The sequence below is a fragment of the Electrophorus electricus genome, chromosome 19 (genome assembly GCF_013358815.1).
Source record: "Electrophorus electricus isolate fEleEle1 chromosome 19, fEleEle1.pri, whole genome shotgun sequence".
NCBI classification, from domain to species: domain Eukaryota; kingdom Metazoa; phylum Chordata; class Actinopteri; order Gymnotiformes; family Gymnotidae; genus Electrophorus; species Electrophorus electricus.
Genome location: NC_049553.1, coordinates 5810672 through 5826840, shown reverse-complemented (window position 1 = coordinate 5826840; position 16169 = coordinate 5810672). Strand labels below are relative to the sequence as shown.

The 16169-nt window shown below is 41.0% G+C and overlaps 1 protein-coding gene across 2 annotated transcripts; it reads left to right on the top strand.

Moving 5' to 3' along the window:
• The first annotated feature begins 5533 nt into the window (after positions 1 to 5533).
• Positions 5534 to 11839, top strand: vgf (VGF nerve growth factor inducible). Of its 2 annotated transcripts, none has more exons than XM_027015636.2 (2): positions 5534 to 5727; positions 7744 to 11839. In XM_027015636.2, exon 2 carries the CDS (start codon positions 7785 to 7787, stop codon positions 9732 to 9734), a length of 1950 nt encoding a protein of 649 aa, XP_026871437.2. In that variant the 5' UTR covers positions 5534 to 5727; positions 7744 to 7784; the 3' UTR covers positions 9735 to 11839. The 2 variants fall into 2 exon arrangements, with proteins under 2 accessions (XP_026871437.2, XP_026871438.2); XM_027015637.2 differs by lacking the exon at positions 5534 to 5727 and adding an exon at positions 6211 to 6337.
• Positions 11840 to 16169: the final 4330 nt, after the last annotated feature.

The window sequence follows — 16169 nt, the reverse complement described above, 5'->3', positions numbered from 1 at the left end:
CCACCCAGAATTACCTAGCCAGTGTGGTCAGCACTTAACACCAACAAAGGGCTGCTTAACAGAAACTGACCACTGACAAAGGGCTGCTTAACACAAATTGTGCATAGCAACAAATAGGCCATGGGCTTTAAATAAAGTGATGTTTTGGTTTTTCTATTTTGCTTCGTGATCTCATAGCACATGATTTCTCAAACAGCATCAATCAATAATCTATTGATCAGGAGCACAAAGCACATAGATAACACAGCAATAAGTGGAGCAAGAAAGATTCTGACAAGAAAAAGCAAAAAAAAAAAAAAAAAACGAGGGGAAAACATGAGAGGAATGCACATGGCATCAAATATCACAGCTGCCATATTTCTCCAAAGGCCATTGACAGATGTATGTGCCTTGACCTCTCAGAACAAATGTAGAGTACTAATGGTTCTTTTGTTAAATAAACGGAAATAAGATTGAATCAATTTTAAAGTTTTGAATGGGTGGTATATGTTAGTTTCTATAACTGTGCATGAGACACAAAGCCTTTCTTCTATGCAAAAGTATTTGCATATCATTTTCAAAATGAATTTATGGATGTATGAAAGAGACACCCAGTATGACCAGTTGGTCAATAAGTGCAATTTCTGCATGATTGTATTGTGTGTGGGCACGGCAGAGCTTACTCAATACTCCATCAGTTCACTCGTGGGTTTAATGTAGTGAGTGTGGCTCACTGCAGCTAATATTTCAGAGGATGATCTATATGTGTAACAGAAAAGTAAATGAGCATTACCTCCCTCATTACCTCGCACATTACAAAGATCTTTTAGCAAGGAGGCGCACTGCAGCTGAGGCACTGCAGCAGTTTGAACAGCTACATGATACCATTTGCATATCACTTCAGTGAACCCTAATTAGAACAAGGCTGTTAGTGAGCTATGGGGAAGACTCGGCTGGTCGTAGTCTAGTAATGAAAGGTATTGACCATAAATGTGCTCTCTAATAAAAACTTGTGATATTAGTGTGGTAAAATGGCATAATACAAATGTGTAGGACAAACACATTTGAGAATATCTGTGTCTCTTACACACAGAAAAAATACTCTGAACCCTTTACTGATGTAAACTAGGTCTAGTTGTAGGTTATGAGATGAACTTGCTTGAGACAATAAAGCAGTTGTGAAGAGTGAGGACAATGTTTAAAACAGTTAACACACCCCAGATAGGTTAAACCAATCAGGTACCATGAATCTTTTTCAAGTCACCACTCACCAATCAATTTTACATTATTACTTTATTCACACCTTAACAAACTTTATTTTTATCTGCAAGCCTCTGATAACATAAAAAATCAATATTGTGATCAAACATCACAGGTGCAGCTAAAGCCATCGCTAACAAGAAGGAACCCTTTTAACAGTTGTATTCACTGTGTTTGGTGAACATGTCGGTGTCACCACAACCACCAGCAGCAATAAGATGCGTTTCATCTTTAAATACACTGGATTCCATAGAGTTAATGTATGAAAACCAAACATAAAGAACAAGCATAACTTTTATAGACAGACTGTGAACCTCTTTGAATTGAGTGTATTTTGGCACAAATGACTCTTAAAATGTGTTCTGATCATATTATAGATCATAATAACAAATCAAGAGATTTATTTAACAAACAAACATACGTTATTCATTGCCATATCTTGGTTTCAATAAGCAATGTCATGTATGTAAACATATTTGAACCTTTAGGGAAATTATCGCTTTAAAAGAGGGTAATTGGAGTCAAGTATTCCATTCAATTTAATTGTGGGTTTGACCTATCTTGCCCTATAATAATAATAGAAATACATACATACATACATACACACACACATACCTACATACATACATACATACATACACACACATACATACATACATACATACATACATACATACATACATAAGAAGTTGTTGAACTAACAGGATTGAAAGGGGTTACAAAAGGATTTCTAAAGACTTGGGATTACATCAGTCCACAGTCAGGTAGAGGGTTTGCAAAAGAAGAAAACTCATCACTGTTGCTACTTTTCCTAGATGTGGTAACCCTACAAAGATCACTGCACAAGCATGGCACAGAATCTACAAACAAGTGACAAAGATCAGCTAAGGATAAAGAGTCTTTCTTTTCTTCCTTTTGGTACATCTGTGTTCATACATATCCCATAAGGAAAACACGCAACAGTAATGGTGTTCAAGAGAGGAGGTAAATCACTGCCCCCCCCCCCCCCCCCCCAAAAAAACCCATTTTTAAAAAATGAATGCATATCTCTAGTTTGCTAAACACCACCTAGATGTGTGTATGCCATTTTATGTGGTTTTCAAATAGAAATTCAGGTAAATGCACAGATTTTACTAACGGTAATTTGCAACTGTACTATCAATACCAAGCTTTGATCAGATAGTGGCTAGCATATACAAACACAAAACGCACTTTGGCTGAATTTTATTTTAATTTATTTTTTAAAAAGAAATATAGAGGCAATTGTTTCTGCTACATAAATACTAACACTGTGTGGGTGGACGTGTGGGTGAGTGAATCGCGTCAAATACTAACAAACACAAAGAGAGCGAATGAGAGACAGAAGCACAGACATAAAATAAGGGGAAACCCTGGAAAACCGCTTCGCGTGTGCGAATCGTGAAGTGTTTAGAGGGTTTGTTCGTGTGCGTGGGCAGCCGGCTTTCTGCCCGATTTCAAAACTAAGGGCAACCCTCCCACGGGTCGTATGCCTCGATTATAAATGGATTCATTTAAAAGAGCTCCCTCAAAAGGCTTTGCGGGGTGAAATGATGGTTGCTGTAGCGGGAGAGATTGATCTGGGGTTGAGTCCAAGACACGGCGAATACCGCCTCATTAACTCCGAGTCAGAGACGCGAGTGCCGGCAGTCCCTCTTCACCGGGCACGTACGCGCAGAACGCCAACGCGGCGCATCCCTCTCCTCTCGCTTCCCACAGACGGGACCGGCCTTTCAGGACTCCACAGGCCACAGCAAGCAATAGTATTTATCAACAGAGAGTGGATGCTTCTCTGAAGTATGGAGCAGTTTAAGACCTTGTCTCCTGCAAACAGACGAAGTCGCCGTATGAGGTTGATTCAAGCAGGCAGCCGAGTACAATGACTTCAAATCTTTTCTGACAGCCATGCAAAAACATTGTCAGCCATTTTTCTGTGTGACCTAACGCAATTCATCGAACGATAAAGCGTATCGGCCGAGTGCAAACACCTTCTGAAAGCGCTGTAACATAGCGTTCAACATCATGGACATTAACCTAAACCGGAAACAAGCAAAAGTCTTTGCTATTGCAGACAAATACTCATATAGGAAAATCCCACGTTTGTCACGAGCACTTGGTAGCGTCACAAACACTCGAAAATGTTGTAATAGAAATAATACCTCGGAGCAGAAACTATATAGTCTACAGCTCGCCAGCCTCAATCTCTTACCTCCTATTTGCTTGGCATAATAATATGCCGACATAAAGCCTACGAGAAGATGCAAGCTATTCACTTTTATATGGCTACCATAAAACCTTTGTCTTCATTGATAGGTTTTTAGATTTATGTTTATGCAACTATTACAATGGTGCAAGATTTTCCCGAAGCATTTTTGTTACTTGAACAGACTCTGGCAGTGAGCGATTAGCGATTTTAAAAAGACTTTTAGGGACAATTATAAAGAGTATTACATTCTTTGTGCAACGCGTGCGTTCTAAACAGACACTGGTATTGCAGAAAACAGAAGATTTTGTTGAATACCATGCTACCTTAAGAACATTATTCTGCGGTCCTGCCACACTTGTGCTTTGGAGCTAATTCTATCGCCTCCGGTCAGAAACATTAGATCAATACATAAAGCTAATGTGTGGGCTAACAAAACCGGGAAAAGAATTCACAACCAATGTAACGCCTATTTTACGCGCCTGAGTTTCCTTTTGCAATATGACAATTTAATATAAAAAGGCAATGTTCGAAATATTGAACTAAATGTCACTGTACACCTACCGCACACGAACACACACACACACACACACACACACACACACACACACACACACACACACACACACACACACACACACACACACACACACACCATATTAATATTCCTAACAACGGCTGCAAGCTAAAAACTCATAGTCTAGAAAAGAAAGGAAAAAACATTACAGGGCTATTCTGACAGAAGTGTTGAGCCTATTCAATTCTGTGACCAAGACTTCATCGCTCAAATATTTTGTTTATATTTCCCTTCCCATCAAATTTACAATAGCATGATCTTTACTCGGGTACCAGAATATAGAACGTTGGAATGGACGTTGAAAACGTCTTTTCTCTAATGCTGAGTGACAGTCAGCAGTGTTCACTGCTTTTTATGTAGGCCTATAATATTCTGCCCTTTGCACTATATCAGGCTACCATCGTAGTCTACCTTCACCTCTGTCATTTCTTCTTTGTCTGCAGAGTCGCACGTAGAATCAAACGTGCGTTCAGGTCCAGTCAAAGCATTGCCCTGCGCCTTGTAACTAATAACTGAGTAAGAAAGTGTTGCTTGTACACGAGAGTGCCTTAAGTTTGCTTGTAAGAACAACTGCACACCACATACTGATATGTTGAAGCATCTCTTCCGGTGTCTCGCCAATGAACTACTTAAAATGTCTAAGAGCAACAATCCTTATTTTCAGTTAATGTAATAGTGATATATATTTAAACAGTGAAATTCAAGGAATCATCTTAAAGCCTTGAAGGTAGCATTCAATGTATCATTTGATATACTGTAAATACAGTGAAAAAAATGCGATGCCAGGCCCTAATTTATTTCAGCCTTGTTTCAAATTGGACTACCCCACGCAAAATAATATGTGGTAAGTATACCGTATCTCGGGTCTTCTCTTGGACCATCCCGGACCGCTATCGCATATTGATGCAATCACATGAGAAAAACATTGCGAAAGTATATTCAACGCCGGGTCATGACCGGAAAGAAAAAAAAATCTGAGGGCTTGTGCAATGATCGTGAACTATGCTGTACCAGCATTCGTCCCTGTAAAGCAAGCAGTAACATTTATTGATCGTAGTAGGTTCTCATATTGCTTTCTCCTTAATTACACGTTTTACATTCACGTTGTGTTTGCGGACCATGCTATAATAAGGTTGCTGCATTTCATTGTCTGGAAGTCAGCATCTGTGTGTATTGAAACCGGGGTAAGAGAACGCATACTGTGCACTGCAAGGAGTCCTTCTGGGAGGAACCGGTCTTTCTCTGTCTGCAGTAGTGCCGTCTCTGGTACTCTCTCGCCAAAAGAAAAACGTACTATTTCATTCATCCCGTTTCCGTCCATTCATCTGGGCACTGCAGCGTAGCGAGCGCTCCGGGTTCGATCGACGCGAACATTCTTATCAATGGAGAGTCTGACGTCAATGAGCAGCAGTGACGCGCAGTCACGTGGGAGCAAGGGGGCCGAAATATAAAGATGAGGAGCTGGCTGTGGTACTGAAAATATCCACAGCGCCGTCACGACGACGTGAGCGAGCGGCGTGAGCGAACAAGATTCTTATCAATTTTACTCGACACCTCAGTTTAAACAATATATTTTCTCCATAAAAGGGAAACGTACATACTAGTAAAGAGAATAACTGTGTCCAAGTGAAAAGTTCGAAGAACGGAGGAGAGCAAAAGTGCATTGGTCTGCGTCGCTCTTGGGATCCCGGTGAGTCCTCATTTCCATGTAACAATATAATAGCAAAGTAGCGAAAACTACTTTACAGTCCACTGTAGGTTGTCGCAACGATTATAAATGTAATTAAGATTAACATGCATAACCATAATAAGGTGTTAAAGCAAATACAATTACACCAACCACTTTGTTTCATTAACGACCAAGGTGAGGAACAAATTTTATACAATAAATTCTATAATACAAACAGATGTTATTCAGTGAAGATGCAGTTACGGGTTCATAATTTATAGCAAAAACATGAAACGAATTGCTTTTGTTAAAAAGAAACATAATATTTAATGAGGTACATCATTGGGTGGAGTCGGAAATGATGCATCATGATGATGCTCAGTGAATAAGATTGAGCTCCGATGTGTCTGTAAATGACGACAGCATTTGTAATGACGATGACGATGGTATATCACTGATAACGGTTGTGTAGCATCATCTATCTAGAATTGAATCTAATAGAGAGTCCAATTATAGACAAGTGACATTGTTAGGCATCAAGTTAAAAGTTTTTATTTATTTATTTTGCATTTTATCTTTGCTTTGCTTTTCGTATTTGGGTCTCCGATTTGGTGTGTTTCTTCGGACAAAGGTAATTATTTCTGATGCAAACACCTGGGTTGTATGTGTTGGACGCCAATGGAAATAATAAGATCGCATAGTGCGGCAGTTAACTGAGTATTTTCTGTGATTAATACTTTTAAAAGGTGATTTGGGATTCTGTGTTGTTCAGTCTTGGTACAACGCCGTGTTTCCCCAAATTCATAAAACAGTCCGGCTTAGTGCACAAGATTATGTGAAGTCACGATGCCTTAAAGGGGGATTACGAATGTGCTTTGGCACTGTCACCTCCCAAGAGAATTTTACTGGATGCTATGGCAGTACAAACGAGAACAGCAGATGCTGACTGTCTTGGAAGCGATGTTTCTCCTAAGTTCAGAGCAGAATTTCTTGTTGGAAACAATATTGCTGAAATGGCAGCCACAACAGTGTTTCAAATCAAAACGATTAAATACGGAGCTGTGATATTCAAGCTTATGGTCAGAGACTGATTTTTTTTGTACACAGATAAAAACAGACTGAATATTCTTGTACAAAGATAAAAAGACACATCTACCTGATATACTTAATCATAGACTCAAATATAGATACGCCTGAGTCTAATAGGGCACGCATTTGAGAGCAAAGGGATATGTAAATTTGATTAAATATTTCAGTTAACTAATATGCGTGCGCAGGTTAGCTTCGGTAAATGCTAAAATGATATTACAAAAGTTTTTTTTTTTAAAGTTTCTTAAGGTGTTGCTGCAGTTGCATTCAAATCAACACTTCGACAACATATTCATTCAAGTGCCCTTATTCCTTCTGGCAATAAAAATCTGTATGGCAAGCTTTTTCAGCCTATTATGTGTACGATATAACGACCAAGTATGGTATAGTTTATTTAATATTCAAATAACAGAGTTTTAAAATTCTGTTTTAATAGCAATAGCAGTCGTGCGCAGGCTTTTATGTGCGCAAAGGGTCTCCAAAGCACTTACGCGCGGCACCTGTGCACGCCTTTCAGTTAGTCAGAACGCCTTTGCAAAACCAGAACTAAACGCTGACAAAATATAGTTTTCCCCTGACTAACGTACAATAGCCATAGAAAGCATAATAATAAATGTGTAATAAGGTAGGGACTAATTTTCTTTTTAAATTTAATAACCACACCTTTGGTCGCTAAATAAATTTTCTTATTATATTTTACTCATACAACATAAATAGTTAACAGCTGTCGTCTACATGGCGTGCATATACAATCAATTGTGAGTCATAAAATGGTAGGACTGTCTGCGCCATTTTATCAGAGAAAACGTTTCATGTAATATCTTTATTCCATTTTGTGGCTGCTGCTTATGAGGCAGACACCAGGCAAGTCTCATGAACCAGGTGGATAAATGTTATCTTCTATTAGCTTTTCTGAGTGTATTCTGTTTTGCTCTTCCACTCTGTTAGGAGCAACAGCTTCAGCCTTCACCTCCTGATCTGCGACGGTCATGATTCGGTGCCACCAAGTCTCAAGCGCCCCAACTGTGCTCCTCATCCTCCTCTTAAGCCTTACGATTGAACCCAACAGCACCAGCCCTGCGACCGAGGACAAAGAGGCGGTCAGCCGTCAGTATGGACCACCCTCTCCTGAGCTTACACAGACACAGTCCACCCAAGAAAGGGGAAGTCAGCGAGCAGCACAGAATGAAGAGGAACAGGGGGATGAACTTTTTAAAGATGTTGACCCCAAAACCCTGGCAGCGGTTCTCCTAGAGGCCCTCAACAAGCCTCAGGCAGACATGATGGCAAACAAAAATGGAGAAGAGAAGGACAAGGTAGAGGAGGAGAGGGAGACTCAACGGGCTGGCAGGGACAGAGATGGGCGTCAGGAGCTGGAGCTGGTGATGGCAGCTGCTGCAGCACAAGGTAGAGAGGAGCGTGAGAGGGAGGAAGATGAAGAGAGAAAAAGAGCGGAGGAGGAAGAAGAGCGACTCACAGAAAAAGTGACAAGTCGTACCACCAGTCAAACAGTGCGAGTGAAAGAAGTGGAGGCGGACGCAAAAGGAGTGGCGAGCAAGGGGGGCCAGCAGGAGCAAGAGGGAGGCACAGACAGGGAGAAAGAGGAGCAGCTGAGCCCCGAAGAACTGAAGAATCTGGAGACCGTGCTCGAGGAGTTTCAGAGCTACAGCACAGCCACAAAAAGAGAGCGTGACTCTTCAACCAATCAGAGGGAGAGTCGAGGCAACTACCTCGACTATCTGGACCGCAATGGCCTCGTGAACAATGAGATCAAACCCAAAGCCAAGGGCTATGACTTGTCCGTGTCCAAGAAGAAGCTCAAGTGGCAGCAGGAGCAAGAGGAGAACAAGAATGGGCCATTGTACAGGGGAGGGAACTTCATGGATGATTTTAATGACAACTTTGAGAACCAAGAGGAGGAAAATGAGGAGGATGAGGATGATGAGGAGATGTTGAGTCCTGAAGAGGAAGAGGTTAGGGCTAAAGCGGAGCAGGAAGAGGTGCGCCGTCAAGCAGCAGAGGCCCAGAGAGCCAAGGTAGAAGAAGAGAAGTTAGCAGATATTGCATCAGATATGCTCCTACAATACATGGTCAAGCAAGATGGGAAGAAGTACAATAATGCAGCAGAGGACAAACGCTCAGAAGAAGAGGACACCAATGATGATGATGATATTGACCCACAAACTATTGACAAGTTGATTGAGATCTCAAGTAAACTGCACCTGCCTGCTGACGATGTGGTAGACATAATCAGTGATGTGGAGAAGAAGAAGAAAAAGGACGCACCTGAAAATCTGCAGTTCCAGCATCCTCTTGTACCTCTTCCAGCCCCTGTAGCTCCATCTACAGCCTTAAGAGCACCAGCTCCCCCAAAACCACCCAAACCTAACACAAACCCCTTCAAAGCATGGTTCAAAGACAGGGCTTCTGTTAAGCCCAGTAAGCAAGATTCTTGGATCAAGCAACAGTGGCCCTTTCGTGCCTACCCCTCCTATCGTTTCTACCAAAAGCCCTACAGTAGCTACTACCCCATCTACATCCCATCTCCCAAGCCCAAAGCACGTTACTACACCAAGCCATCCTACTCCCTTAATGACATCCTGGGGAATTCAATGGACTATGACTTTGATTACTCCCTCAAACGTAGGTACCGCCCCTGGGCACAGCCTCGCCAAAGGGCTCCTCCGGCCTTCCGGCGGAACCTCTACTTCCCTAACTATGTTGTCCCTCATCCTCGGACTTTCAAAGCCGTGCCAATGCCCAAGGCCCGATCACCACTGCGTCGTCGGCCTGCATTCTATTACCCACCCCCAGCTTCTGTAGTCACCAGACAGGATGACTATTACAGCCAGTTGGAGCAGCCACAGCATGACAGCGATGAGGAGTTAGAGAACTTCATCGAGAAGGTTTTCCTGAAACGCCCTCGCATGTTTCAGTGAAGGTGTATATAAAACTGCAAGAGATTTGGAGGAAAAGCAGGAGAGCAAGAAAGAGAACAACTGAAAGACTGTTTCGGCCACACTACCATATTTTAGTTTACAGAAATACGTTTGTTCTTTCACATTCATTCCCTTTTAGGTTCATTTGAACAATTTGCCTGGAGACTGTTGACTGTTGCCATTTTTCAACACTGTTCAGCTGAACAGTGCTCTCTTGATTAGAATGCAACAAGAGATGACATCAGGATTCTTCTTCACATTCTTTTCACCTCATCGACGACAGTCCTCCCCTTAACAGACTGAATAGAGAGTTACGACATGGGGAAAGGGTGCTTTTGTCTGTTGTGTGGGTACACACAGGGCTCAAATACCCAACTTAAATTCCTTCCTATATACTCCAAGAAGGCCTTGCAAAAGCATAGAGATCAATGGGACATCCCTTTGTAAGCCTTACCTTTATGTTTTGATAGTTTGTAATGTTATGAAACTTTTTTTTTTTTAAAAAACATAGTCATTTTCATTGAGTATGAAATAGAAGAACAGCAAAAAAATTTAATTGCACCTTTAAAGAATGCATGCACCAAGAGCATGTTTATTCAACTCCATTCAAATTCAATCATGCTCAAACATTAGAATCAAAGATCAGTGCCATATTGTTGGAAATGTTTGGGTTTGGTTCATCCTATCAAGAAATGTATTGAGTCTTAACTGTACCTAAAAGTATTCTGCTTAAACATTTAGCGTTTGTGTATGCTCATGTAAAAGAACACACTCAGCCCTGTACATAGTATGTCTGTAGTGTGACATTTTTTTCTTTCAAAGTGTTTTTAATATAGTTTTCTACACAAAACTGATAGTTGGTGCAAAGAACGCTCATACATTCCAAATATTTCTAAGAACAAGCTGTTTCACAGGAGCTGTTTTGAATACAGTTATTTATTGCCTTATTAAGACACTCTCTTTCCCTTTTGAGAAAAGCAGCATTTTGTCATTGATGGGTTGGCAGGTTTAATCCTGGTTACAGGGATTTTGTGGATATACAAATTCAAGATGAATCTAGCTAAAAACTATGGTCAGCAACCAAGACAGTAAAGACATATTTAAATTGCATATAGGATGCAAAGCTACCTTTTTTGATTTTATCCTATATTTATTAGCACCACTTTCAAGGTTTTGTTGATTGGATTCTACAAGCGTGATGTCTCTTGGATATTTCCTCTTTATGAACAACTAAATCTAAACCAAGAGATTAGAGTCAATGAAAGTATTTTTTTCCCCAAATAGCACTGACAATCTTTTGAAACAGAACATATTGGTTATGATCAATAGATTTCCTCACACAACAGTTTGAAGTCCAGCCAGAGGCAGAATCCTATTTAAGGTCAGACTTCATGCTAAGAAAAAGTGCATGAGACCATCAATAATTCATTCTTCTCACTGAATCCTGTAACTGGGTATGGTTGGAACAAAATGTTGAGACAAAAAACTTTCAGAAAGCTTCTTCTAAGGCTTCTTTTTACTGAAAATGTTTTGGGGAGAATAACTATAACAACAACAGTCCTTCAGTACTCATATCTTGCAAATGTCAACGAGTGGATCCCATAGAGCACAGAGCTATGCTGGCCAGACTGTTTGCTAAAATTTTGACTCAACCCAAAAGGACAGTGAGGAAAATGACAAAAAGCTAGAATGGTGGGGGAGGGGGGGAGTGCTCAACATTCAAATTCTTTTAAGCAAATTTTTTAAATATGGGAAGAGAAGAAAGCTGAGGCTCGAAAAATGAACGAAGATCAAAGATCTGACATAGCAGAGGAGACAAGTGTCTGCACGTTTATGTGAACTTGCATCTAAAATGTGTTGGTTCTTTAAATACATTATGAGCATTCAAAAAAAAAAGTATAAAAAAATACAAAAGATGAATGAATAGCATATCAGAGTAACAAAAAAAATTAAGTCCTATATAAGGAAAGTCAGCTGTTTGTCATTTCTAGATGTACCTTGTACGTATCGTAATAAACATGCGTTTGCTGGATGTAAATAACCGCATGTTGATGACTAGTTTTGCTACACAAAGAAAATGAAATAAAATCAACTATTTTTTATTATGATTGGGTTTTTAATTGCGTGTTGGGAAAGATATGACTCTGAGATTCCTTGTAGTACAGCCTACACTATCCACACATTTCAGTTCTGCATGCACCTCCCCCATGCTACACCTCCTTTGTCCACTAACTATATTCAAAAAAATCATCAGCCTACTTATAATATCCAATTAGCTTAATAACTTTGGTGGAACAAGTTTTGAAAAACTTGCAAAACTTACACTTCTCAAGCCAATGCAGACCAAGTGCTTCTACTGTAAAACACAGAGTCCAAATAATAGTTGTTCCCTAACAAGTGTCAGATGGGTTCGTTTGCGGTCCCTTAGCGAGTAGCCTTCAAATAGGATACTGCTAATGGGCTCCAGTGTGTTGCTACAATGCTGGAGGGATTTCCTTATAATAAAGCAATTATCCCAGCAAACTGTCTGAGCCTTACTGCTACCTTTTGTCTCCCTAATCAAATGCAGGACTCTTGCCTTGCCATTGGTATGGAGGATGCACCACATCAGAGCAGCACACGGGAACACATGAAGTAAAGGCAGGATAAGAAAAGAGACTGATTTGCTGACAGGGGTCCCAGAGGAGGGCAGAGCGAGAGTGAGGTTGCATGAAAGACAAGTGTGAGTAAAAGAGATAGTGCAGTTAATGAGAGGCAGACTACACTATCCACAACTGGGCTGCTGGGAAGAAGCAAACACCCTCAGCATGGTTGGATGCACTGGGTAGAAGCTGCAGAATCCCTACCACACAGTAAAAGACAGAGCTTAGACATGACATTCGCTCAACATGCACATTAGTACTCTGTTAATACCGTGTATGTCTACTCTTTCATGTAAATCTTTTTACCAAAGGTATAGCAGCTTGCGCATTAAGGTTTTGCATATGTTGTTTGCATATGTTTACACTCATTTGTTCTTATCAAATGTGCTACACCATTGCACATAATTCATAGGCCATAAATAGTTATGATAGATATTGGATGGATATGGATTCTCATTAAGATTATGAATCGAACTGATAAACATCAACAAAAGATATACTGGCAATACTTTGCCTTGCATTTCCATCTGCAATTGCTGCAAACCATCTGAAATAACTACATATGCATTACAGACACCCTCTTTCTCAAATGCAAAGAAAGGCCAAGTCCAAAAGGAATTAATTTATAAGACAAAACAGTGATAACAGATTGAGCGAAAGGTAGAGAGGGAACCAGAAAATAAGACAGAAAGGAGGCAAGAGGGTGGGAAGACAAAGCAGAAATGGTGGACCGTGAAAGAGACAGTGAAATAAAAAGGCTTCAAAAGCACTTAATGAACAAGCAAAATATATAATAATAATAATAACAAAAGAAAGCAAAAAAGAGAAGCAGAGAGAGAGTGAGAGGGGGTGGCGATGTTGATGAGAAAAGACACAGCCCACGGAGGTGCAGTGATTCATGAGTCACATGGCTGAGGTGAGTCATACTCTTTCTACTGCAGAACCCCCGTCCTCCAACACACACACACACACACACACACACACACACACACACACACGCACACACTTACAAGCATGCAGTTGTTATATTCACTCACTCAGGCACAGCCACTGGTTAGAGTCCTTGCCAATAAAGGAGAAGGCAATGTTTATTTTAATAAATACTCACAAAGGGGGGTGATATCTCACAATGGCTAAAGGGGCATCACTATACTCTGATAAACAGCAAGCAAAAAGCACTTTTTATTCATATAAGACCCCTTACATGTATCCACATGCACACACCCACACCCATTTTTTTTAATCAGTATATAATATTAAATCTCTTTAAAACTGAATCTGGAACAAAAATGTATGCAACATCAAAGTCCACTTTGGCGTTCCCATCAAATATTGAATTTTATTTTCACATTCTGCCCAACTCAACAGCAAGCTCCCTCAACTTGAGAACAGGGAAAACAACACAATGGGAAAGACCACAAAAAGCCTGTGTGTACAGCTGCCAGTAAGCCATCTTGACCACAGCCATCAGCATCTGGCCTATGGCAGATGTATCATTCTTTATAAAGTCTGTGAGCAGACTTGCCAGTGATGTGATTTATGCTGCATGTGCTGGATGAGCTGAAAAGAGAAATGCATACGTATATTTTCTAATTTTCCATCACTTACGGCATGGAAAGAACATGGAAAGGGAAATATTGATCTTTGGGACTGAAAGGAAAATGGTAAAAATAAATAAATAAATAAATAAATGAAATAAAATACATGTTGTATGACTAACCTTTTAAAAGGTGATTTGAGGTTGTCAGCGGTGTATGTGTGTGTGTGTGTGTGTGTGTGTGTGTTCATGAGTGTTATGATGCCATTCGCGAGCAGACGCTGCCAAGCGACAGTCCATACGGATAATATGGGCAGGCTGTAAAAGCATGGCATTAAAAATTCATGGTGATGAGTACGGAGGAGCCAACGTGTGTGAGGTGAGGAGGCAGCAGAGAGTAGAGCCGCCTGGCAGCATCTCGGCCACCAGTGGAGCTGAGCGCTCGCCAGCCCGGGCCAGAGCTGTGCTTACCAGTGGAGCTGAGGGCTCGCCAGCCCGGGCCAGAGCTGTGCTTACCAGTGGAGTTGAGTGCTATCCAGCCCAGGCCAGAGCTGTGCTTACCAGTGGAGCTGAGCGCTCGCCAGCCCGGGCCAGAGCTGTGCTTACCAGTGGAGTTGAGTGCTATCCAGCCCAGGCCAGAGCTGTGCTTACCAGTGGAGTTGAGTGCTATCCAGCCTGGGCCAGAGCTGTACTTACCAGTGGAGCTGAGCGCTCGCCAGCCCGGGCCAGAGCTGTGCTTACCAGTGGAGTTGAGTGCTATCCAGCCCGGGCCAGAGCTGTGCTTACCAGTGGAGCTGAGCGCTCGCCAGACCGGGCCAGAGCTGTGCTTACCAGTGGAGCTGAGCACTCGCCAGACCGGGCCAGAGCTGTGCTTACCAGTGGAGCTGAGCACTCGCCAGACCGGGCCAGAGCTGTGCTTACCAGTGGAGTTGAGTGCTATCCAGCCTGGGCCAGAGCTGTGCTTACCAGTGGAGCTGAGGGCTCGCCAGACTGGGCCAGAGCTGTGCTTACCAGTGGAGCTGAGCGCTCGCCAGACCGGGCCAGAGCTGTGCTTACCAGTGGAGCTGAGCGCTCGCCAGACCGGGCCAAAGCTGTGCTTACCAGTGGAGTTGAGTGCTATCCAGCCCGGGCCAGAGCTGTTTTCCAGAGGGCTTGATCAAATGCAGGTGGGAACCAACTGCCCTTTCTGTGATTTCAAACATGTTTACTTTATTCTGTCACAACAGTGGTTTTCTAAATAAATAATTCAAGCTGCTTTGTTTAAAGAGATATTTCAAGATCAATGGATTGTCTATGTGTGTGCAAAAGAGAGAACATATACATATTCTCTCTTGCAAATCACTAATAGGATACTATTGACACATATTGTAATGTTATAACTGGTAGAAAATCTTAAAACTTAAAATCAGTTGAGTCTGTATCTTTTGATAATTCTTTGTTTATTACCATAGCAACAGAGGCTAAGGGGATTTTATATGCCTTTATATGTCTATTACATTTCACATGCTAGTACAGCAGTAAGGCCACATAACTGAGAATAAATGACCATGATACTATATTAGAACTGCAGTGTCCATCTCTGCTTCTACAGATCCATTTCCATACAAATTTAAGTTTACTCTTATGTAACACACAAATTACAACCCCAAGGAGCACCTGTATATTATAGCCAAATGGTATGAATAAACGGATGGAACTAAACTGTAAAGTAATAGAATTCCAGGACCATTGCTGGGCACCCCAATAAAGTTTAAGGTTTTTGGTATGTAAAAGCTCAGTCAAGATATCTGTTGGCTACAACATTAGTAAGTTGAACTCAAACTTTTAACTAATTAATTTTATAGTCACATACACTATACACTGAAATATACACTGAGGTGGCAAAAGTCATGGGACACAACATCTGAGATCGCCATCCATAAGATTTTACCTGACAACAGCTAAAATACTATGCAGGACCCTCAAATTCCCAGGCCTCTACTCCCAGGTAGAAGACCTGAGCTTGAAGGGAAAAAAAGATCATTTTTTCTATATAGTTTTTTATTAGTTTGGATTAAGATTAAAATATATTTTATAATCTGTGCTTTATCTTTATTTATTTATTTATTTATTTATTTATTTTTTATATAGCAATTTCTAAATGCATTTCTAAATGATTTGTCTATATCTAGCTCTTCTGGTGTGAAGAAACTCAACATGAGTGAATATATATATTGCCCTTTTGCCCTCAGAACTGCCTTAATTATTTGTGCCATA

Bases quoted from the DNA above. Each gene is read 5' to 3' on its own strand.
- vgf (XM_027015636.2), top strand. From the start codon at position 7,785: ATGATTCGGTGCCACCAAGTCTCAAGCGCCCCAACTGTGCTCCTCATC.